This window comes from Epinephelus fuscoguttatus, linkage group LG24 (assembly GCF_011397635.1).
Source record: "Epinephelus fuscoguttatus linkage group LG24, E.fuscoguttatus.final_Chr_v1".
In the NCBI taxonomy this organism is placed as follows: Eukaryota; Metazoa; Chordata; class Actinopteri; order Perciformes; family Serranidae; genus Epinephelus; species Epinephelus fuscoguttatus.
Genome location: NC_064775.1, coordinates 6,606,487 through 6,632,694, shown reverse-complemented (window position 1 = coordinate 6,632,694; position 26,208 = coordinate 6,606,487). Strand labels below are relative to the sequence as shown.

At 42.4% G+C, this 26,208-nt stretch overlaps 1 protein-coding gene across 2 annotated transcripts; it reads right to left on the bottom strand.

Moving 5' to 3' along the window:
- Window positions 1–1,843: 1,843 nt before the first annotated feature.
- LOC125885079 (protein SON) lies at window positions 1,844–17,113 on the bottom strand. Of its 2 annotated transcripts, none has more exons than XM_049570508.1 (20): window positions 16,981–17,113; window positions 14,462–14,677; window positions 14,253–14,287; window positions 12,983–13,182; window positions 12,001–12,188; window positions 11,614–11,822; window positions 10,886–11,159; window positions 10,562–10,755; window positions 9,895–10,047; window positions 9,575–9,747; window positions 9,337–9,471; window positions 7,209–7,298; window positions 6,757–6,975; window positions 6,011–6,121; window positions 5,795–5,911; window positions 5,550–5,697; window positions 4,542–4,610; window positions 4,232–4,347; window positions 3,631–3,732; window positions 1,844–2,531 (listed from the first exon to the last, which is right to left on the bottom strand). In XM_049570508.1, exons 1-20 carry the CDS (start codon window positions 17,061–17,063, stop codon window positions 2,454–2,456), a joined length of 2,910 nt encoding a protein of 969 aa, XP_049426465.1. In that variant the 5' UTR covers window positions 17,064–17,113; the 3' UTR covers window positions 1,844–2,453. The 2 variants fall into 2 exon arrangements, with proteins under 2 accessions (XP_049426465.1, XP_049426466.1); XM_049570509.1 differs by having other exon boundaries at window positions 7,209–7,295; window positions 16,981–17,112.
- Window positions 17,114–26,208: the final 9,095 nt, after the last annotated feature.

Below are 26,208 nucleotides of genomic sequence, written 5' to 3'. Positions count from 1 at the left end.
CTTCCTTTCCTGTTTGTTTACTGCCGTTGTGCTTACAGCAGAAGCCACAGTTCACAAAGAGCTTATAAAGCATCGAAGGGATCTCACTGCTGAAAGGTATCAGTCAGGAGAAGGCATTAGATACACCATGGAACACAGTGAAGACAGTCTCCAACAAGTGGAGGGAATATGGAACAACGTTAGGTCCCTCCAAAACCGATGAAAAGCCAAGATGAAAACTGGTCAGGGAGGCTGCCAAGAGGCCTACAGCAACACTGAAGGAGCTGGTTGTGTGCTTTATGTGACAATAATCTCCTGTATTCTTTCTATGCATGGACTACGGGGTAGGGTCGCAAGACAGAAGGCTTTCCTTGCAAAGAAAAACATTTAAGCCTGGCTGTATTTAGCAAAAAATTACACCCAAAAGCATGCAGGGAAATGTGTTATAGTCTGATGAAAACAAGGTGGAACTTTTTGGCTGTAATTCTAAAAGGTACCAGCTTCAAATACCAGTCAAATGGCCCAAAACCCTTAGGCTAAAGATGAAGAGGAATATCACCTTTCAGTGCAACAATGACCCAAAACATACATCAAAATCAACCAAAGAATGGCTTCACCAGAAGGAAATCAAAGCGTTGGAATGGCCCAGCCAGAGCCCACACCTAAATCCAATTGAAAATCTATGGGGTGACCTGAAGAGGGGTATGCACAGGAGATGGCCTTGCAATCTGAGTCGGAGCACTTTTGCCAGAAAGACCAGGAAAATATACTTAAGTCCAAGATCTGGCATGCTTCTACCCAAAAAGACTGAATGCTGTGATACAATCAAAAGGTACTTCAACCATGTATTAGTTTAAAGGTGTGAACACTTATGCAACCAGGTGATTATATGTTTTAATTTTTTATATTTTTCACCCTAAACATTGTTTTTGTTTTTCAACTGAACTGGACAGATTGTCATTTTTGTTTCATATTTACATTACATTTTAGTAAGACACTGTATTAACTTCAAAAGGAGCATACTAATATGCAGGCATAATTATTCTCAGATCACAATATATAGCTGTAATTTAACAATAGCTTACTGTGAAAATGATGCATGTAATTTATTGTAAATGTACAGTAAAATATTTTACAGTGTATGTATGTTAACAGATTTTTGCAAAGTCTAGAAAAATTATGTGGATTGAAATGTCCACTTTAGCTGTTCTCTGTTTATATCATTGATATATTAAGAAGATATAGATAAAATTCATGTGGCTCAGAGCACAAACTTGACACCGAATGGAAGTGGCTGAGATTTCAAGTGTAACTGTATGGCTGTCTGGTTCTGTGACCCCTGGGCTACAGGTGCTTTTAGTGGAATGAATAGATTTGCATTTCATGTTTGTACACCCACTCATAAAAATCAACAAAAAAAACCCCTAAAAAATTACAATCCCTGGTTATTGATGGTGCAATCTATAGAAAATTTAACAGTGGTGGTTGTAATTAGTGATCCCCATCTGACAAAACATGAAGACATACTCACCATCTCTGTGTGATGTGGTCCTGATGAGTTCTTCAACCACAGCTGTGCGAACGTAGAGCGAACTATATACTACTCTCTCTCTCTCTCTCTGTGTGTCGGTCTCTCTAGAGAGCCAAATTCGCACCTCCTTTCATTGTAGCTTGCTCCTGTCTACCTGCTTCTACTTCTTACAGCTGGCTGTGGAGGCAAAAACATCAGAGGCAGATATCTATCCTTAATATATGTATCCTTAAAGAGCAGCTGAGATCCTACCTGGGTCACGTTAAGCACCGATGCTGAAAGACACACAGTAATGACTCTTCCTCGACTAAGTAACATAAATAGACTCTTTATTCTGTGTACACACTTTCAGACGGTCAGTTCCATAAAATGTAACAGCCTCTCGTACGAGAGACATCATGTTAAGAGGAGGCCACAACTGTAATATCAGGCCAACGGAGAAGTTAACCAACAGAACACATTTACAGATATACTTTTCATTTAACAGCTCGACTCCGCTCTGCTTTGTTGTGACCAACAAAACCACTGCAGAGCAATGAGTCCTGTTCAGTGGGTCATCTAATAAATAGGCTGAAATGCTACTTTATCATACATACATACTTACATACATACATACATACATACATACATGCCGTCCACTTTTAATACGATGGAGAGAGTCTTTTTCAATCCTAAAAACCTGGCAAAAATAGATTTGCCACCTTGTTATGAACACAGTGACTTTAAAAATGAGTGTGATTCTGTGGGTACAAATCCAGTCGCAGGCAGCTTCCGTACAAAGATACTCCGTGTCATGAGTATACTGTATAAATACGTCACCAAAGTGGAAATGATGGACTGGTTATTTAGTCATACTCAAGTGTCCCACAACTGACATGAGAATACTGTGAAACCGTTGTAGCGTGTGTCCCAGTGTCAGTGTGCCATGGTTGTGTGTGTGTGTCTATGTAGAGAACAGAGGGCCCGTAGAAGCAGCAGTGAAGACAGGGCCGGTGTACAGTCCGGGTCCATCCACAGGAACCTATGGACAAAACAAAGCACACTTGAAACAGGCATAGATTAATCTGATACCACGTGATTAGCACACAAACCTATTTTTTTAAAATGAACACCAGGATTTTAAATGATAGGCAAGACAAATTCTGTGCTTAGAGAAGTGATTCACATGTGTTAACCCTGCTCTGGATTAAATTAAGTGGCAATTTAGGACAAAGAATCTTATCAGTCAAATCATGTATTGATTTTGGCTCCTCTTCTGTGGATACATCTTCCAGTTTCAGTCTGGGGGAAGGCACGGTCTGCCTCACAGGGTCCAAGACTTTCCTCTTTCATAAAGCTTATAGTTAGGGGAGGCTCTTACAGTTAGGGCTGGCTCTTATAGTTAGGGCTGGCTCTTGTATTTAGGGCTGGCTCTTACAGTTAGGGCTGGCTCTTACAGTTTGGGCTGGCTCGTATAGTCAGGGCCGGCTCTTATAGTTAGGGCTGGCTCTTATAGTTAGGGCTGGCTCTTGTATTTAGGGCTGGCTCTTACAGTTAGGGCTGGCTCTTATAGTTAGGGCTGGCTCTTGTATTTAGGGCTGGCTCTTATAGTTAGGGCTGGCTCTTGTATTTAGGGCTGGCTCTTATAGTCGGGGCTGGCTCTTACAGTTAGGGCTGGCCCTTATAGTCGGGGCTGGCTCAGGCTTGAACTGAACCAGCCCCTAGTAAGCTTGACATAAGCCTAGTCTGCCGGTGGACCTCCTATGACACTCTGAGCCTCTTCTCTCTCTCTCTCTTGCAAATATTCATGTCCCATTAATGCATTTTACTGACTCGGCTTTTGCCCGTAGTCTTTATGCTTTCTTGTGGTGTAGGTTCCCTTGGATCGTAGTTGCTTCTGGATCGTGGGTTGTAGTTGCGCTGCTACTGTGGTCTTGCCTGATGCCTTCTACTACTGCCGTTAATAAAATTTGATCAATCGCCCAGTCCTTAAGTGTGTATATTTCCCCATGTATATTATAATGCATGCTTTTTCCGGACCTGACTGCGTGGGGAAAATCCAAACAGAGATAAGACAAGTAAAATAAAGTAAAATGTTTGAGAAGCTCGCTGACTGTTTACATCATTACTTTCAATATTACCTCTCCCAGAGCCTGCAGTGCAACTGTAGCTGCCATGGCCTTGGCATGTTTCTTATTGGGACTAGCTGTCTGGGGCTGGTAGTCCACGCCATTCACTGTGACCTGCAGACAACATGACACAAGTTAAGACAAGTTTTCATTTAACCTGCAAAATATTTCAACATGTATGACATGAACTGGGATAACATTTGATACAGACATTCATGGTTTCAAGATGATGAATCCTTAGACTCCTGATCCCGAATTTCCTATAGTGCCACCATCAGGTCAAAATTCTGATGTGCCTAATACCTTGGTTTATGAGCAAATACCTTAAAACTAAAGATACTCCCACCAGCATCAGCACGAATTAGCAAATGTTAGCATGCTAACACACTAACTGAACAGGTTGCACATGGGAAACGTCATGCTTTCTGTATGTATCAGCATTGTCTTTGTGATCACGTTACCCTTAGCATTTAGTTCAAAGCATTCTTGCACCTCAGTGCAGGCGCCCACAGCTGCTAGAAGACTCATTAGTGGCATCTAGTGGTGAGGTTTCAGACTGCAACCAACTGAAACTGAGGAGTAAGAACACACACACACGTTTAAAATGACCCACCTTGAAGAGGAAATTCTTGCGGTGATCAGGACCACTATGGTGAACCATGACGAAGTCTGGCTGCATTATCCGTCTCTTGTTACACAGCTCGATGAGAGCAGACACTGGGTGCTTCCCTGTGCGTGAATGGAAGGGCAGAATAAGATGAAAGGGCTCAGAGGTAGAGCGGGTTGTAAATTAATCAGAAGATAAGCGGTTCGATCCCAAGTGATGCCTGTGTCAGGGTTAATCTCTACATCTGTAGTAAAGTGTGGGGCTAAAGGCTCATTTTCACACTACATGCTGTGACTGTTTGCTGTGCATCTTGTACCCATCAGATCCTTGGTTACCACCAGTCCTCCTGTCTGCTTTTGTGGTTTCTCTCCTTCAGCAACAAGTCCTGAAACACATAAAAATCGCATCAGTGCTGTCACAATCTCATGAATATAGCCACAAGCAGCAGTTGTGGGTTCAAGCCATTACTCCGCCAACTTCAGAAAGTAGCCCAAAATACAAAAACGCAAAGTCCTCGGATGTGAAAGAAACTTGGTGAGCATGTTCAAGACTTAATGCAGGATGTCACCACTGAGTTTCATTAGGATTACTCAAGACAACTTGGCCTACTTCCTGCTTAGCCCCGCCCTTGGTGAGACTTTTTTCACTGATGGTGGCCATGCTTTTTTATGTATCTTGCTCATTTATGATAGCAATGTGTACGCCTGTCCCACAAGGCCGTTCACTAACTTTATAATTGAGACAAAATTCAAAAAAGTAATTTCATATTAATGGTTTTACATTATGCAAATTCGCAAGAAATCCATCATGGCAGACTTTCATGGTTAAAAGGCTTTTTGTGGAGCACATTAAGCTGGATATGTGTCCCAGAATTCAAATCAGCTGGGACTTATGGTATGAGGGGCACGACCCTTCCAAAATTGCGTTTCTGGGTGCTAATTCCAGCGCCACCGTGTGGCCGACTGAGGTCATTACAATGGCAATGCCGACTGCCAAAATTTAATTTCAAGCCCATGACACTATAATATTTCAAGTCCTAACCATTGGAGGATCTCCAAGACTTATTTTCCATTGCTAGCACTCAGCACCCAGAATGCCTTTTCCCTTTCCCCACAGGCACTAGGGGAAAGCATCCATGAGGTACTGGGAAAGGTCTGGATGAGCTGACAGCCACTATACCATGTCTCCATGAGGAGATATGTGTCTGTTTGATGACCTGGGACCTGTTTGCCTTCACTATCCTTCTGTAAAGCGCACAGTGTCAAAGCTCATTGTGAAACTCTGCACTGCTACGATGTCGGTCCAGTGTTCTGTGGTTTCAGACCTTTGCGGTCGACCTTGAAGTCGATAATGATCGGCTCCACGGTTCCCTCGCGGTTCCTCCCAAGGCCCTCTCCTGTCTTCCAGCCCATCTTTCTCATCAGGAACTCCCCGACACCGCCCGACACTGGAGCTGCCCTGAGGAACTGGTCCTGGCCGAGACACAAACAGACAACGTGAGACATCATGCTCATTTCTGGCACATCTGTCTCAATGGTTTTGTATCCTTGTTGGTGTTTGTTGTGTTACCTTCTTCAGCCATGCTTGTGGTCCGCTGGTGGAAAGCTCCTCAGAGCTGAGGACCTGAGCTCCAGTCGAACCAGTGAAGAGCCCAGGAACAGTGTTAGACTGAGCCCACGCATCCACCTGTCAATGAGGACACTGACATGAGCTCAGACAGTCACAGATCCAACAGTCTGATCAAGAGGACCGTCTACTTTTTAAGTGTATGTACTAATAACATACCTGCTCTTGTGCCCGGCTGAGCATGCAGATGGCGCTGACATCATAGGGGTTCTCAGCCAATCGCCTCTGAGCTTTGATTCTCTCTGTCACAGCCTGAGAGATGTCTACTGGCTGCAGAATGAGAGAGAGAGAGAGAAAACAGAGGTGACAAAGAAATAGTATTATGAGGAGAGAAAAACTGAGAGGGCAAAAAGAACCCAATTTCAAAATGTAAAAAGGGAAAAAGTCAGTCAGTCAAGAATGTGTCTGCACTCGGAGTTTAAAAGGGACAAACCACAGACTGTATAAAAGCATCTCAATCGCCCCCTGGTGGCAGAATGCAGTACATGTCATAAATCCTGCCCCATTCAAGAAAGACTTTCTGTGGAAAGAGGGCTCGAAGGAGAGGTTTTAAAATGCTGACAAAAACCTGAAATCATTTTTGGGACTGACTTTAAGTAGGGTGCAAATGAGAACACACGCTGTCACGGCAGAAACGCAGCTTTGCACTGACGTTAATTTCAATCTGTTGGATGTGTCACAACCAACAATTTCCTAATAAACTCTAATGTAATAGCTCAGTGTTTAATTACAGGTCTGTTCCCAGCAGTAAACCTCCTGCTGAAAAGTCAGTGTATTGTTGCAAGAATGACTACTACTTATCCTAACAGTGGGACGCTCCATAAATGACTCTCAAATCTGACTTTAAGGGAGGAGTGTTTTTGCTCCTAGTTCCTAGGCTCTGGATCTATACTTCCACTTCTTACCTGCAGCAGCGGGTCAGGGAAAACGCTGTCTTTATCTGGCGCAGACGCCGGCTGTTCGACATCCTCCGGTAACCCTCGCTCTGCTGCTGTTTCACCTGACGATGAGGTGGCTGTCGCTATGGGAACAGTGCTCGGGGCCTTCCTGGAGCCAGCTGCAGCTTTGTCTGCTGTTTTGTCAACCGGAACCCATTCACCGTACGCACCCAGCGCCTCACCCTCCTGGATGGCAGAAGACATTGCTTTACTCATAAAACACTATCAAACTGCTTAGCAACAATATATTCAGATATTTCATTTGTAACAGTTATTACGCAGTTAATCGATAGCATGCTCTTGGTGTTCTTGTGATATCATGTTCAGAAGTTTGCTGTAGTTCAACATGAGCTGGTAGATTTTAAAACTACACTGTTAAATATTGTTTTGAGATCCAAATCTAATGCATCTATTCAGACCTTCTTACGATGTTGGGAACCTGACGACACAGGAAACTCCTTGGCCATGCCCGCATCACTACGCACTGCTGGACGAACTGTCGTGTTCTGCTGGGAAAAAGAGGACAGAGTGTTGGTTTAGTTTTAAGTACTAAACCTCACATTAATTAATAAGGTACTGGCACATGTGTGTTAAAATCATACACCAGGACACCTCAAATAGAGACACTCCATCATGGACATCTCTACTACTCTAAATTGTTATTTAACTCACTCGTGAAAGTAATGTGACCATGAGAATGTCTCCCCTTCTTTTCTTGACTTTTGACATTAAATAACAGCCAGAAAAGTGTTTTTACAGAACATTATGATGTCACAGTGATGTTGACCTTTGACTTTTTGGATATAAAATGACATCACTTCATTATTTTATTTTATTTTATTTTTTCCAAAAAACATGTTTTCTGAGGTCACACTGACCTTTGATCTTTGACCACCAAATTTGAGTCAGTTTACTCCTAAGCTGAAGTGGTCGTTTGTGCCAAATTTGAACAAATTCCCTTATGTTGTTCTTGGGTATTGTGTTAATAAGAATAAGATGAAGGCAAGGTCACTGTGACTTTGACCTGTGACCACCTAATTCCAATCAGTTCATTGCTGAGTCCAAGTGAACGTTTGTGCCAAATTTGAAGAGCTTCCCTCAAGGCGTTTTTTGCATTCACGAGAACGAGACGTAGGAAAGGTCACAGTGACCTTGACCTTTGACTGATGACAACTATAATCTAATCAGTTTTATTCATAACCTCCGCCAAGGAGGTTATGTTTTCGCCGGCATTGGTCTGTTTTTCTGCAAAATAACTCAAAAAGTTATGAACAGATTTTGATGAAATTTTCAGGAAAGGTGGATAACGGGACAAGGAACAGATGATAAAATTTCGGTGTTGATCGGTTGAAGCAAAGTGGATAAAATTCTAAAATAATAAAAAAGTCTATCGTCTGACAGCCTCAGCAGCAATTCTAAGGAGAGGTGAAAATAGCGCCATCTGGTGGCTGGAAAGCACGTCTTGTTCTACTTGCTAAATATTGCTGTAATTCTAAAGTTGAAATTAATGTTCTGTGTTGGAAAAAAAAGTGAAAGATACAACAAACATATTATATTCTGTGTTGGTACAAAATAAAAATGAAATAAATACACCACAGTGTCTCCATGGTGAAGACATACATAATAATGACAGTGATGCAAATAACCTAATTGTGATGCAGGATGCAAAATCTGATACAGAGGGGGAGGGAATATCACCTACCTGGCGGAGGTCTCTTTTCTAGTTTTCTAATCACTTCATCATTGTCCAAGTGAAGGTTTGTGCCAAATTTGAAGAAATTCCCTAACGGTGCTCTTGAGATATTGTGTTCACATTGTGTTACAGCTCCTCTTGTTTCTTTTGGTTCATATCTGATGTACGAGTGGGGCTATCACAATCATAAATTATTCCTCTGACAATTAATCGATTCACTGTCACACAAGTTATTACGATTCATGATTTAATTATCATTTTTCAGAATGAGTGTATATTTACAAAAATAAAGTCTATCAGTTTGCAGATTAAATATCTTGTCTCTGTATTCAATTGAAAATATGTTTAAAAAAAGATTCGCAAATCATTGCATTCTGTTTTTACTTACTGATTACTGTTAATAAATAACAGATAGATAAACAGTTGGGGAGCTAATCCTATAGTCATATGCCATTAAACCATCGCAGAAGAAGAGATGATGTGATTAAATGAGCGCCAGCTAAACCTCAAACGGTTGAAAACAATCTGAAAAAGTGATGGAAATATTGAATTTATGTTTGTTTCATGTACTTGGACTAAAATTACTTTGATTGTGGAACAATTTGATACAAAACAACTGCAGCCAGCAAAACTCTCCAGCAATAATGGGGCAGACATCTTCACAAATCCTCCACTCAACAATTTTCTCTCTCTCAGTGTGATATATTATGGGAGTAATGTTTCAATGGAAAAGGGGAACAATACCTATAATTAAGATAATATGCTCACACATACTTTAACAAGGGAGCAAACTGTCATTCATATTAATATATAAACTCATATAAGATGCAGTGTGGCCTGTGTGTGGATGTTACGTTGATGCTGAAGCTGATGGCTTTCTGCTCTCGAAGGGCCGATCCTCCGAAGGGTTTCCCTTCGTCCTCCTCGTCTGAAACATGAGGCATCGCCACCGGCAGCTCTCCTTTACTGTCCACGATCATTTTGCATTTCTGCAAATACACAAACACACAGCAAATGACATACTATCTCAAGGCAATACTGTTTTACCACACCACTGTTTGGAAGTTCCACTTGGCTGCTCTGTATTCTTACATCTGTAAACTCCTTAATGCTGATGCTGTTGGCCTGCTTCGCCACTTTCCTCTTCACCTCCTCCAAAGCAGCGATGTTGGTTTGGGCGGAGACAGGAGGTGGCTTGTTGGTGATGGACGGCAGTGGGAGCAGTGAAGACATGCCCATGTTGGACAATGCTGCTGTCATGGTGGCTGTAAGGAAGAAAACAAGTAAGGGCCTGATGAAAGACAATGACGAACATAGCAACTGAAAACAGACTTTTTTTTTTAGGCCTGAAGGGATGACCACATCAGTAATTTTAGAAAAAATAAAAAATGAGATACGAGTCAAGGTCATACCGGCGGTCATACTGGCCATAGCAGCGTTCATCGCCATGGTCGGCAGAGCCAGGGGAAGCACCGTGGACCTCAGGCTGGCAGGGATGGGCATACCTGCTTTGGCACACATGGCAGCAGCATTGGCCTTGGCGATTTCTAGCAACTGGTCCTTATCTGAGGAAACATGAAGAACAGATATAAATACAACAACAAAGGAATCAATTAAGTGAATGGATGTGTTGATTCAGTGACAGCTCGCACTAAAGTGAGGTTACATCCCTGGGGTCTTCTTGACCAAGTAACCATGCTTTTTCTTCACTTTTTATCAGTTTACAAACAAGAAATCTGGGAATCTGGGAAGGAATTATGGATTGCTCTAAGAATGTGAGACCTTTTAATGTATAAAGACAATTAGCAAGGCGGACATTTTATTGTATTTCATAATGAAAAACACCAGATTTGACTGTGTTGCAATGCAGTGTAGTTACTCAGTTACACCACAAGAGGGACTATCACTCAATAAGCTATGTGCTAATGCATGACAGTTGAATAAATAAATACTGTTTGAATGATGTGCAGGTTATTAACACGTCTAAGCCCTGCATGTGTGTCACACTGAGTCAGAGTGTGGGAAAAGCTTTCCCAAGTCAGGATTCAAACTTTCAAAAATAAAAACATAAAATCTGACCCAGTTCACTGATGCGTTGAGGACTGTTGCTTGAACTACAGAGTTTCCGAGTGGGGGATCTGTTTTTCCGTAGGATGAGCACAGGGGAGTGACTCGGCTCTCGTTTCCAGCGGTCCCTCTGGCTGTATGTCGCCCTCCTCCGGCCGCGTGACACCGACCGTGAGCGTGACCTCCGTGACCGCCGGCCCGCTGACCTGCACAGACGACATGTAGTTCAATTCATTTGGAATTCAGACAACCTGGCCATCTCCAATATTGGATTGTTGGGTTAGGGAAAATTACGCAAATTGTCAGACGCCCCCAACCCCCAAACAGTCACGGTACCTCGACCGTGATCTCTTCTTCTTCGAAGGACTCCTGGATCTTGACCCCCTCCTGTGGCTCCGACATGGCGACTTGGATCTTTTCTGCCTCTTTGATGACTTTGACTCTTTCTTCCTCTGTGGGGACTTGGATGGTTTCCTCTTCTTCTTTGCTGGTGATTTAACGGTAGCGTCCGAGGATCTGGGGTATTTTGATGCTTTAAGCTGAGGGCAGCTGGGCTCAGTGGTCTGGTCAGGTTCAGTAGATATGGACTGGGGTGCGCCAGAACCTGCAGCTTTGGCATGAGACAACAAAGCACATTACTTGGACGATTGACACATCTTGAAGAACTGCACAAAGCTGTTATCTAGTGATGGCCAAATGAAGCTTCATGAAGCACCAGTTGTATTTGCTGAACCCACTAGATGGTGCCCTTGGTGTAATGAAAAAGGCTCAAGGGATGGCAATGCAATTTGGTTTCAACCCTTTGTTGAACAAAGAGTGCCAGAGTGGACCCAAAAATAAAGAAAATGCTTCATGAAGCTTCATTTGGCCATTGCTAGTTGAAACCAAACTGCATTGCCATCCCTTGAGCCTTTTTCATTACACCAAGCGTGCCATGTAGTGGGTTCAGCAAATACAACTGGTACTTCATGAAGCTTCATTTGGACATCACTACAATAATCAAAGGTTATTTATTTATAAAGGTGTTTACAGTATAGAAAACGATGCCATCAAACATGTCCTACCTAGATGTTGTGTTGCATCATCTGCTGTCTCTTCTTTGTTCTCCGGTGGCTTTTCGCTCTGGTCAGTGCTCTGCAGCTCTGTCCTCGACTCTGTCAGCTCCTCTGCTTTGATGCTACTTCTGGTAGGGCTGGAGACCAGTTGAGGGGGCTGGAGGCCTTCTGGAGGACCTTGGGTAGATCCATCCAAAGCTTCTCTCTTCTCTGAGGAGCTGCCAGCAGCCACATAAAGTAACATGACAATGAGAAAAGTCCTCTCTGTTTATGTACCATGTGAGTAACCATTCATGGACACTTGCGCGAACCTCACATCTCGCTTCCTATGGGTATTCCCACTTAATGTTATGTATTTCTTTCAAGACTCAATCAACTGCTGGTTCTCGTTCGTACCTGGAGCGGGTCCTGCGGCGCTGAGAGCCAGATCGGGAGCGACTCCTGGATCTTCGGTGGTGTCTAGACTGAGAGTTCCTCCTCACTGAACAGGAATGTGAATGAGAATGGGAATGTGACCGTGAACGGGAACGACAGCTCCTCCTGCCGTGTCTTTCCTCACCTCCTCTTGCTTTATTGGAACTGTCCTGTTAGTGAGCGATAAAGAAAGAAAGTCTAATTTTATCATTAGTCTTTTATGTCACTGATGGTGAAGGTCTGAAGGTCTTTTCACAAAGTCACCTTATTTCTAGTGATGGCCAAATGAAGCTTCATGAAGCACCAGTTGTATTTTCTGAACCCATTAGATGGCGCTCTTGGTGTAATGAAAAAGGCTCAAGGGATGGCAATGCAGTTTGGTTTCAACCCTTTGTCGAACAGAGTGCCAGAGTGGACCCAAAAAATAAAGACAATGCTTCATGAAGCTTCATTTGGCCGTTACTAGTTGAAACCAAACTGCATTGCCATCGCTTGAGCCTTTTTCATTACACCAACAGCACCATCTACTGGGTTCAGCAAATACAACTGGTGCTTCATGAAGCTTCATTTGGCCATCACTACTTATTTCCACCCTAAAAGATGGACCCTACAGGTTCAGAGATAAGTAGTGATGGCCAAATGAAGCTTGGTTTCAACTAGCAATGGCCAAATGAAGCTTCATGAACCATTTTCTTTATTTTTTGGGTCCACTCTGGCACTCTTACGTTCAAAGGGGTGAAACCAAACTGCATTGCCATCCCTTGAGCCTTTGTCATTACACCAAGAGCGCCATCTAGTGGGTTCAGCAAATACAACTGGTGGTTCGTGAAGCTTCATTTGGACATCACTAGGGATAAGGGTTGTTTTTAGGTAAGGGTCGGGGATAAGCATGTAGTGGTTACATATATGTAAACTAAGATTAACTAACATCACGGCAGCATGTGTTTGTTTTTAGTGTGTTTACCTGTTTGGGGATGATGTCAGGGAGCTCCTCTCGTCGCCTCGGAGATAAGCTTTGACCGCAGTTATTATCCCTCTGCTTTGACACAAACTCAGAGTCCGATTCCGACGAGTTCTCGTCACCTTTCCGTCTTCTCTTCTTCTTCTTCCTCTTTCCCGTCGAATGCCTCTTGTGGCATCTGGACTTGCTCTCATGATCCTCACCTGGACACACAGTTCAGCAGCTCTGTGCCAGTATAGCATGTTTTGTACGACAGAAATTACTCTACGGTGCCTTGATAAAGTATTCAACCCCCCTAGTGTTTTTTTATTTGGATTTTGTGCATTGGACCGACACAACATAGTCAAAATTGGTGAAGTGTCTTTATGAAGTGTCAATTGTAGTCTTATATGATAAGAGTACCTTCTTTCATATGCATTTTGGCAAACTCCAACCATGTTTTCTTATTTTTTTGTTAAGCAATGGTTGTTTTTCTGACCTCTCTTCCATACAGCCCAACTCTGTGGAGTGTCCGACTTCAAGTACAGTAAGTGCTGGACGGGGCAGTGAGTGACAACAACCTCGCCCACATTTAAGAGTACTGTTTGCGGTGGAAACACTAGGGTCTAGGTACCATGTCTGAAGGGTTACTGTTGGTTCCAAAGGTACTGGAAGTGTTAGTGGAAATGGGGCTTTAGTAATGCTCCAGACTGTTGCCTTTCAGAACAGGAGTATATACTGAGATTCAACTTTGAATACTGGTGTAAATTGTGAAGCTAAGTAGGGGTAGGAGTCACTAGACTATCCACGATATGATAATATCACAGTACTTAATTTGCATTCGCCACATTAATAATTCATGGAATAAAACAAATTCATATTAGGCACTGTGTCACGATATGATATTGCTGCACAAAAACATTGCAATACTGTGCTGTATTGATCGTTTCCCCCATCAACAGTAATTGGTAGAACCAGAACTTATTTAGGAGCTTCATGGCAATTTGACTTCATCAATTTTGTCTATTTTGTGTGGGTCCATTACATAAAATCCAAAAACACATTTATAGTACAAGTTCTAATGCAAAAATATAGGAGAAATGCCAAAGGGGTGAATACTTTTGCAAGGCACTGTATACCTACAGATGATATATAGACAATTATATACGAGTGTGCCACACAGACTGTATAGAAAGACAGATAACGTGACAGCTTCATAAAGCAGAACCAAAACATCTTGATTGCTCCTTGGTGGCAGCAGATTAATGCAATCACAATAATAAGACAGTCTTACCTTGCCCCTTATTTGACTCTGTTGGCGTTCCTCTCCTGTGAAGTAAAGATAAACCTGATTTAGGGACATTTGGAAACAACAGGATCAGAAGCAGGAAACCACTCATGCCATATGGCTGATAATGCACAGGGGTTGACCCTATTAATACATGACAGCCAAAACATCTGGATCACCCCCGTTAGTACGGACAGCCATTCACAAAGTTTCACCTCGGCTGGTGTTTGGCTCCTCCGTCCAACTCCGCCCCCGACTCCGAGCTGCTCTCCTTCTCCCGGTTCCTCCTCTTCTTCTTGCTCTTGTGTTTTTTACGCTTCTTGTGTTTCTTCTGTGAACCACTGCCCCTCAGGTCCTCCTGTTTGTCTCTGTCGGAAGCGGCTTTGTCGGCTCCAACCTTGTCGATGCTGTCGCCCGCTCCTTCAGCAGTACTGGTGGACACACAGAGACGGAGAAGGAGATTTTACCAGTGGTTTTAATGCTTTGGCAGATGGGCGTAGTTTTTATAGTCATACAGGTAAAGTCTGAAGGTAAATAAGTAAAACCCAGGGCAGATGTTCTGGTGCATGTTGTAGATTTGACAGGTTTCTAGGTTTTATAAAGCCAAGTTACCCGGATCATTTTAGACAACAGCAGCAGCAGCTACTTTTGAGTCAGACATGAATAAACACAGAATGCACTGATTTGCAAATCTGATGCTTGCAGCACATCCTAACAAAGTTGGGACAGGGGCAACAAAACACCTGGAACATCCCAGAGGAAAACAGCTTAACTGGTGACAGATTTAAGCATCACTTTTGAATATGAATGGAGCATCCTCGAGAGGCTCTGTTGTTTGCAAGCAAGGACAGTCACTTTGTTAAGGAACTGTGTGAGCAAACAGCCCAGCAGTTTAGGAACAAACTTTATCTATGCACAACAAATTTAAGGATTTCATCATCCATAGCATCCATGGAAGACCTGTCCACCGGGCTAAAGAGCAGTGATGGCCAAATGAAGCTTCATGAAACACCAGTTGTATTTGCTGAACCCACTAGTTGGCGCTCTTAGTGTAATGAAAAAGGCTCAAGGGATGGCAATGCAGTTTGGTTTCAACTAGCAATGGCCAAATGAAGCTTCATGAAGCATTTTCTTTATTTTTTGGGTCCACTCTGGCACTCTTTGTTCAACAAAGGGTTGAAACCAAACTGTATTGCCATCCCTTGAGCCTTTTTCATTACACCAAGAGCGCCATCTAGTGGGTTCAGCAAATACAACTGGTGGTTCATGAAGCTTCATTTGGCCATCACTAGATAATAGCTTTGTGCAGTTCTTCAAGATGTGTCCATCGTCCAAGTAATGTGCTTTGTTGTCTAATGCCAAAGCTGCAGGTTCTGGCGCACCCCAGTCCATATCTACTGAACCTGACCAGACCACTGAGCCCAGCTGCCCTCAGCTTAAAGCATCAAAATACCATTAAGACCATCATGAAGCTTCGTTTGGACATCACTAGCTAAAGAGGAAAAGGACCATCCAGACAGTTACCAGCTCAAGGTTCAAAGCCAGCATCTGTGATGGTATGGAGGTGTGTCAGTGCCCATGGCACCATGGGTAACTCTCACATCCGTGGAGGCACCATAAAAGGTACATACATATTTTGGAGCAACATATGCTGCCATCCAGCCGACGTCTTTTTCAGGAAGTCCCTGCTTCTTCCAGCAAAAGTGTGATGTCACGCAGTGGTAAACACACTCTTGTCCCGACTCTGTTATAACATGTTGCAGGCATCAAATTCAGAATGAGTGTATTTTCACTAGGGGTGTAAATCACCAGCTTCATCACGATACCATATATTGATTTGTTTGGATGACGATACGATATTTGCCGATATCACAAAGTCTGTCATGATACAATTTCGATTCGATTAGATTCAGGAGCCTGCGATCGATATGACGCAACATCATATGCCCATCAAACACAATCATTTACATCAACTCACAAAAACAACTAGAAAATGATTTGACCATTTTATGGTATCAGGCATTTAAATGAAAAAGAGTATTCTTCTGGAACAAAAAATAATAAAAATAGACCTATTCACTAAAATGTGATTTTCACACACACACAAAACCTACAGAAGTCTGTCAGCTTGAACATTAAACATCTTGTCTTTGGACTGTATAGCATAACATAAAGTTGGAAATGGTTTCCAAATCACTGCAGTCTGTATTTAGCTACGTTTTACACAACTTATTTTTAGATTTAAGGTTGTAGCAGGTGGTTATAGTTCAGGAACACAGGAAATGACTTTGTCTGCAAGGTGCTGGAGACTTGCTTAATAAACAGAATAATAAATTCCTCCTTTTAAAAGCAAGCAGAGGGAAATAAGGTTACTTTCTGCTTGTTGACAGATGCATGCACCCTGGAAGTTAGCTAGCTAACATGTAACTGTGTCAATTACACAGACTGTCACAGCAAACACAAACAGCACCGCTTTACCCGCTTAATAAACTAGGTACTTTAAACCGGAAGCGTATATCCATCGCAGCAGCCCTGCTAATAACACCGTTACTAGTTGCACCCCGACGTTTACACGCATAGTAATAAAGCATTAGCTTGTATGGTAATGTTATATTTGGCACTCAGAGCGGCAGCCGGCCGCTGTAACGTTAGCTGTTTGCTAACTTCTCTTCGCTAGCTTGCTGGTTGCATTTAACTATCGCTAACACCGAAACAAAAAACAACAGTGACGTACGCTTTGTCTTCATTCTGGTCTTCAATTTCTCTGATTTTATTCAATATAAAATCTTGGAAAATTTGCTCCAAGTTGGCCGCCATGTTTTGGTGTGCATCTCATTTTAAGTCCGGGTAGGAACTGGTCGGTTCTCCGCTCTGTTCCGGCTGTCTTTTCGTTCCTGATGCTTCTTCTTCGTTTGAATTTCCGGCAGACTAGACGCAGCATGAGCGTGTTGCTGCCCCCTGCAGGTCATTTGCGGAAGTGTATTTGATGACATATCCTTCCACAGAGTCCAAGCACAGTTTTTGTGGTTTCACGCGCTGGTTTTGCGCTAAGAATTGATTGATTGACCCAAATTTCTCGCTTGGTATGCATTATTGATTTCTCCTTGCTATGTGGGATGAGAAGGACCTGGAAAATATATAAAAAAGTGAGCAAAAAAAATGTCCCTATATGGGGCCACATGGATGATTTTTAATAGTCACAAGTGTGTGATGAAGCACAGTTTATTTCAGTGTCTAAACATGGTTGTGCAAAAGCAAAATTACAACCAATACAACATTTATTTAATGTTTTGTAACTCTATGGGTTAGGGGTCATTGTCAAAGTCTAAAACTGTTCCAAAGTGGTCAGTTCAATGCCTGAACATGCCTCTGCAAAAACAAAATCTTAAATTAACTCTGTATGAATGTTCCCTGCTCCATACTTGAAGCTAGGAATGTCCTTTTTGTCTGTAGGAACAGAAACAGGAACTGAATCCGGAGTGTTGGACAGCCAGGAGCCCCAGGTCAGCTCACCTGAGGGACCTGAGGGACCTGAGGGTAGAATAAGGGGTTAGGAGGTCTGCGATAAAGGACGGGGCCAGACCATTAAGGGCGAGGAGACCCTTAAAATCAATTCTGAACTGTTCAGTCAGCCAGTGGAGAGAGGCTAAAACACCATTATATCATTATGATATTTGAAATAGATAGACCAGTGATCTGATGCTACTTCAAGGACCCCATCACAAGGCTGTTGGCCATGGCAGGTGGATAAATCAATGTCTGTTCGGACAGGAAACTGTTATACAACCATTGTGCAAACTGTTTGACTTTGGTAATGCAGTACAGTGCAATCATACTATTGCAGAGGCAGCAGTTTAACTGAAATACCAACGTTTATACTGTGTAAATGTTTTGTTTCACTGATATTTTCCTATGTACCTTACCTCACAGAGTTCTGGCTGTGATGGTGGGATGAAGCCTTATAAAGCTATGGGCCTTCAAAATCAGCAGCACAGTGACATCTGCTGGTTCGCAAAAGGTATAGCAACCCTTCTAAGAGGTACAGCACCTCAGTAAAAACAGTTTAATAGTTTAATCTTATGTGTAAGTGAAAGTCCAAGTTCTGCATGTTATTTATTAGGCTGTCATTTTAGCCCAGAAGCTCACAGGGATTGTTTATGAGGGGGAGGGATGTCAAATATTTTTTAAGGACTGGGGAGAGACTCATGTTGCTATTTTTTTTGTACAAAATTAATGGTTGTATTTTAGTTTTATTGTACCGCTAATTTTCTAAAAGAAAAAATGCCTTCCAAACATTTTTATCTTGAAAAATCACCAAATTGCACCATTTATCACTGACAGAAACTGTAAAAACAGAAGTTATCTCTGGATTTTTAAATTTGCGACAGTCCTTAGACACATTATGTGTGACGAACGTTTCTGTCAGAAAGAAACAAACAAAAAAAATGTAACTAAATCTCAGCATAAATATTAGTGATGTCCAAATGAAGCGTTATTTGGCCACTGCTAGTTGAAACCAAACTGCATTGCCATCCCTTGAGCGTTTTTCATTACACCAACGGCTCGTCCCAATACTCCTCCTTAGCTCTACCCCTTGGCCCTACCCCGATATTTGCGTGTTCTCGCGAGGGGTAGGGGTGTCCCAGTTCCTTTTTGCGTGTAGGGGTAGGGGGCATGAAACTAGCCCTTCGGAGCGAGGGATTTCAGATGCTGACTTGCCAGTGAGAGGTAGATGTTGCCATGGCTACCACCGAGCAAGAGATGGGGGAAAAAAGTTCACACATAGCTAATGTTACCGTCGCCAGGTTGCTTGTTAGCTAGCTAGCTCGCGCTATCTGGCGTTTGTCATCTGTCCTGTTCTGCAAAATTGTCGGACTTTTCACATTACGATAACAAGCCAGCTAGTTTAACTATGCTGCCTCGTAATGTTAGCTAGTTAGCTAGCTAGCAGAAGTCCCCTGTCATCTGTCGTTCATCAAACGAAGCATGATGAATAATACAAACACGATAAGTAGGATGAACTCACCCGGAGACTCCATTGTAGATGCTGGCTGGAAATGTAGATGGCTCGCAGCTTCCTGTTTAAAATAGTTACGTATGCGTGAACGTAACGGACGCGGTGACGTAGTGAGTGGTGTCCCAATTCCTAGGGAAAGATTTCTACCCCTACCCCTCGTTGCTTCATTTCAAGGGCCAAGGGGTAGTGGACAAGGGGGGGTATTGGGATTGGGCCCACCAAGAGCACCATCTAGTGGGTTCAGCAAATACAACTGGTGGTTCATGAAGCTTCATTTGGCCATCACTAGTAAATATGTCTTATTTCAAATTTTCAAAAATAAACAGTTTGCACCAACTGACCAGCATGCACAACAAGAATAATAAAATCTCTCAACTCCAGGATTTCATCTTTAACTTTTAACGTTCAAACATCAAAGAGTAAGTTTTAAAAATCTAACAACTAATTTATGATGGAGAGAGGGTTGTCCATTTTCCGCCAGTCTCTCAGGGAGGCTCAAGGAAAAATATTTGTAGCTTCAGGGAGGGACAAAAAAAAAAGTCCCATCCCATCACCCCTCCTCTGACAGATAAAAAACAATTCAATTTCTAGCTAAGAAAGGTGTAAACTGGATCACAACGAAAGACAACGTGTGTGATTAGAAACAAATTACAGTTTGAGAAACATGACAATATTGAATCACTACAAATGAAAACCTGACTTTCATTTTCTCTTAGAATATTGTCTCCACACAGCAGATTCTCAATTTGAGCCTCTTTCGAGATTAAAAAAAGCCGATTTCCATCAGTGTAATTAGGCTGTCGTCTCTGCCCAGAGGCTCTCAGAAACACTTTTCTTTGTAAGAAACATGTCCTTCATGGTTATCCAGGTTTACAACATGATTTGATTTGGTTGTCTTTAAAAAGGTGTCCCCAGAGAGTCGCTTATTTTGTTGTGAAAAGCTTCAATTATATTCAAAATTCAATTTGTATAAATTGCTTTGTCCAGGGTAACAGACTTCTCTATAGACCATCTGCCACTATTTGTCCTCTTATCTTTAGTGGAATGTGTCAGATTTATTCTCAGACCCTGGAACAGTTATTTTGATGTGATTTCAATTATTAATATTCACCTGATTAAAATGTATCTGTACAGCCCTGCTAGGTCTTTAGAAGCATCCTAGTTTGAATCTCTAGTTCTCTGCGTGCCAGTCCGTCCTTGCTGCCCTATACTTTCAAAACAGCAGTGCAATCACCTGCAATCAACCACAGGAGCATGCTCTCTGCCTGTGTCGCAGACAGAGATTGGTCAGGACTGATTACGACATAACTGACTTTCCAGCTGTGTTGCGAAAGAGGGACGTACAAGGAATCTACCTACTCAGTCATCAGGTGTTTGTGAGTCACTTGCAGTCCATTCAGAATGAACCCGCGACCCACTTTTGGACCGTGGCCCACCAAAGGGGAACCACTGGTTTGTGACCATCCCGAGGCACACCTGTGTAGTAATGATGCTGTTTAATCGGCATCTGATATGCCACACCTGTCAGGTGGATGGATCATCTCGGAAAAGGAGAGGCGCTCACGAGCAGTGATTTTAATTTAATTTAATTTATGACCAAAGTTTGAGAGAAATATGTCTGTTAAGTTCATTAAAAAGTCTGAGATGTTTAACTTAAACCTGTGAAAACTGGGCGCAAAAACAGAAGAGTTGCATTAACATTGTTGTCTGGAGTACTTTCAATGTGCTGATGAATCCTTGATCCAAATCCTTGATTTAGAGAGTAGCATTGGACTGTCTGATTTGACTGAAGACCGCAATAAATCAGTGCAACTCAGGTCATCAGTCTGTCAGTAACTGACTGAATACATTGTACATTCCTGTTTTGCAACACAGCCGTCGAGTCAGTTATGTTGCTGTGACTGGTGACCAGTCTCAGCTTGTCAGCACAGACAGGTCTTTGTGGTCGATTGCAAAACCATATATAAGGAAGAGCAGAGATCTGTGAAGCCAGTGCTTCTCTGGAGAAAACAGGAACACATCTCAGACTGAGCATCTGATTACAAGGTAACAACCCATCTTTGCATTTACAGATAGAGCGGTGCTTCATCTGCATACGCTGTTTTTAAACACTATTTTAATGGTTTGTACAACACTTTTATCTCTACCCTGTTCATCCAAACTACCAGCACAATTATTCATTTGTTGAAATGTTTAAAGTTCTTTAAGTTGATCTGATAGGTCACCTCTTGTGGTCCTCTGTAAAACATGTTACAGAGCTGCATAAAGTTGGGGAAGATGATTAGTCGTACAAAATGTTTGACACATTACATGTCCTGATTTCGGCATGTCAGCGACTATTTTCAGTGGCAGATTAATCCACATTTGGTACTCTAATCTATATCTTTGTCTGAGGATGCATGATATACATGAAAGTACTCATACATGAGGCATGAAATACAGTGCTTTTCAATCTATGTAATATTCATTCATTTTGCAGATTAATTAAAAAAAATATATATTTTGAAACTGATAAGAAACTTTGCTTTTATGTATTATTTGAATTTTAGACATCAAGATGAAAGCTGCAGTGTGTGCCATTCTCTTGCTGATTCTATATCAAGGTATGTGTGTTTTTATGCTTTTCATGACTACATATAATTTTATTATTTTCATCATTGTTGATGCATTTTGTTGTCTTTAAAATGTCCGACATGTAAGGGACTCAATTTTATTGTTGGACGATAATCTCTGTGCTTTCAATATTCCTCTGGATGAGGACATAGTTAGTCCCTGTTCTTACAAGGTTTTTGAAAATTAATAAAGATATTACTGGAAAAATATATGCATCGCTGTGTGATGCCAACATCACTGACGAAACATGTTGTTAGGTTTTAATTGTGAAACGTAATTTAGTTAATCGCTCGTTTGAGAGCAGCTAGCAGTAATAACTTGGTGATGGATTAAAACTATTTGTGTGTGTGTGTGTGTGTGTGTGTGTGTGTGTGTGTGCCATCCACAGGGGAAGCACTGCAGTGTAACTACTGTTTCTCAAAGGAGAGTGACCTCTGCATCCCAACCAGCGTCCAGACCTGTTCAGGCAGAGCTGACGCCTGTGCTGCCGTCATATTCCAAGGCGCGCTGAGTAAGTCCCACTGTGGAGGCTGAAGTGTGCTGAAAAATGATTCCCTTCCTCTGTTTTTATTTTCTTTCCATTGCTCTCTTAGTTTAATAAAGTTAAGTATTTCATAAAATTATATTAAATAGATAGAACGACAAAAATATTTGTTGAAGTATTTTGAGTGAGGCACCCTGTGGAAAACCTACTGCAGGGTATCTGCAGGCCCTTAACATCCTGAAACCCAAGCTTTTGTTTGGTATGCATTATTAATTTCTCCTAGCTACAGTATGTTGGATGAGAAAGACCTGGCAGATATAAAAAACAAAACAAAACTGAGCATTGTCTTTGAACAGTGAGTAGTTTGGGGAGGGGTGTTTGTCTTCATATGCAGATATATGGTTTATTTTTCATAGTCACAATTGTGTAATAAAGTATGGAAGTGATTATTTCAATGGCTGAACATTGTTGTGCAAAAACAAAATTACAAACAAAGCGGAGAGATATGAACCAAGAGAGAATCCATTCTTATCCTCTCGAGGGTCGTGGGGGGCCTGAAGCCTACCCCAGCTGTCACTGGGCGAGGGGCAGCGTACACCCTGGACAGGTCACCAGACTATCACAGGGCTGACACATAGAGACAGACAACCATTCACACTCACATTCACACCTACGGACAATTTAGAGTCACCAATTAACCTGCATGTCTTTGGACTGTGGGAGGAAACCGGAGCACCACCGTGCCACCCCAAGAGAGAATATGACAGTAAAAAGAATATAACACTGGAAGATATCCACTTCATTTTGTTAACTCAATTCAATTGTCAATTGTATTTATAAAACCCAATATCACAAGGCCTATATCAGCCTAACTAGGGGCTGGTTCAAGACAAGCCTGAGCCAGCCCTAACTAAACTTGGGCTAACTAATTGCTGAAGCCTCATATTAGCCTCAGATCAATTTTGGAGTACAGAACAAGGGATGCTGATTTTGTCCCCCATCACTTACTTACTTGATTACTTGGTAGTCCATCAAGAGATCCCTGAATGGCCAGTATGATCAGCAAGAAAAACTTGTTCACAGTAGCCTCTGATTATTGATTCACCACAGACATGAACCATCCTTCAATCCAGCCCTGATAACAGTTTGATTTAATCTCTTTTATCATTCCAGGGTCCTCGTTCCGTCAGTGCATGAACATGGCGGTGTGTCAGGGCTACGTCACAACACCCGGCGTGTTCGCCAGATGCTGCAGCACTGACCTCTGCAACTGAGCCTCCTCCCTTCAGCCTGGGATTTTACGCTCTCTGATCAAATTCTGTTGACTGCATATTGCTGTTTAACTGCTGCCATGAATACCAAAATCTGCTTCCTTAAATGGAATTAAAAAGATGAATTGTATTTGTACACAGCTATACTCACATTGTACCATTTGTGCCAGGTTAAATCTGAACCGGTGACGCTCAGTGACACTGGGTGGCACCAGAGCACTGTGCAGAACAATAAGCATTCACTTTGGCCACCGCTGCATATGTTTGTGTGTGTTTTTAAAGAGCATTATTAAAAGACAAATAATGAAATACGTGACATTTTGAAAAATGAGTTTTGTTGTCTCTCCTCTTCAAATGATGGAATTGACAATTACGACAAGTGGCGAGGCTTATCATTTATTAAAGCAAAATAAGTTTTGCTGACGGCTTAATAATGTAGCGTCTGTTGAGAAGAACACAAATGCAATACTTTTTCCAGTTGCAGGCAAAGATCAGCGGAAATAAAATGGATGTGTTTCCCTTTGTGTGGGCTGAAGCTTGTGTGCCTTATGAGATGATGGCTTGGCTTGTCACTTGTAAGAGTAATTTAGGATCCAGAGGCTATTGTACATTAATCAGCCTCTAAATAACTGTGGCAGCCACTGTTCATGTAGGGAAAACATTCTGCTGCAAAAAGTTCTCCAAAATCAATGAAAGGATGACTAGTCAATCAATCAATCAATGTATTTGCAACATTAAATTGCCTTAAATACAATATCATCCATCTATTCTTAACCACTTATGCAAAGCCAAGTTGCGGGGGCAGCAGGCTGAGCAAAGTACTCCAGACGCCCCTCCTCCCAAGCTCTTCCAGCTCCTCCTGGGGGACCCCAAGGTGTTCCCAGGCCAGACGAGATATATAATCCCTCCAGAGTGTTCTGGGTCTGCCCCGGGGCCTGGACGTGTTTGAAACGTCTTCACCCAAGTCACCCTTAAATCAGATCTAAATCAGATGTTTAACCAACCCCAACTGACCCCTTTTGAGCTGCTCTACTCCGAGCTCTCTCTGGATGTCCGAGCTCCTCACCCTGTCTCTAAGGCTCCCAACTACCCTTTGGAGGAATCTCATTTCGTCCGCTTGTATCCATAATCTCATTCGGTCACTACCCAGAGCTCATGACCATAGGTGAGGGTTGGGACGTAGATGGCCCAGTAAATTGAAATCGCCTTCTGGGTCAGCTCACCACAACAGTCAGGTGGAGCGCCTACATCACTGCAGAGGCCGCACCAAACCACCGACCCATCTCACGCGCCATTCTACCCTCACTTGTGAACAAGAGCACGAGATACTTGAACTCCTTTGCTTGGGGCAGTAACTCTCCCCCGACACAGAGAGGGCAATTCACTCATTGACAGAGCTTACCAAGCAAATTTGAGTTGCCAGTAGAGGGCTCTATAACAATAAGTAATTTTGGGCATGTAGATGTGTTCAGGGCGGCCCAGACATCAAACATGTGAAGTTTGGGACAGATTAGACCATGTATGCTAGAGTTACAAACCACTTCCTGTTTGGTTGCGAAACATGGAAATTTGACGCCTCACCATGGTCACATGGTTCGACAAAAACTCAAACTTTTGATGTCAAAGGTCTTAAGATGATACAGACAAAATTTGAAGTCAACTGGCTCAAACTTCTGGGAAGAGCTTGCTAAAGTATGACCCCTGGAAATGGCTGAAATGCACAAAAATTGCACAGTAAATTCAAAATAGCTGACTTCCTGTTGGGTTTAGGGTATGGCTCCAAGAGACTTTTTTGTACATCTTGGGATGTTACTTGTCCATACCAAGTTTTGTACATGTAGGTGACACCAGCTTCAGGGGCTGCCTCATTACAACTTTATAGTGATGCTACTGAGCCATTTTTCACACCCAGTCATGACACCCATATCAGATGTTTCACTAGTTCTGATTGCTGCAACCTTTCGTGAGTTTTAGAGCCCCTCGAATATACGACTCATCTCAGAGAGTGATAATAACTCCTTCAGTTTCTGGCCTTAATAATAACCAGAAGCATTTCTTTGCATTCAACCATATTAACAGATAATCTACACAGTATACAAGCAAACATCCACCACGCTGCTGACGGAGAGAAACCCCAGAACGTGGACCTCCTCCTCCCCACCACACACTCAGTAAAACCACGGGGAAATGATCAGCCTCATTCTTTATGAGGTGTACCCCATTAAACGGGGCTTCCCTTCAGTAACAAGTGCCTGGAAGCACTGTGGAAATACCATTCAGCTGTCCATGTGGAGCCTTTAAACTGGGATTCCACCAGAGAGGAAGACACTCACAAGCACTGACAGAAGCAATGGAAAACACGTGTTGGGAAACCCGCAACAGAGTTTGATGCCTGTGGGTTTTTCCAGGCAGATACCAGTGGAGATATTTATTTATCATTCACTTTTGTTTTCTCTTCAAAAAGAATTGTAGAACTTATTTTTCTGGACATGTCAAGACTTTTTAAAAGATGTCACAATGTTCCTGGTTTCAGATCCTGTTGCTGTCCCCCATAACAATGGCAGACAGGACATCTGG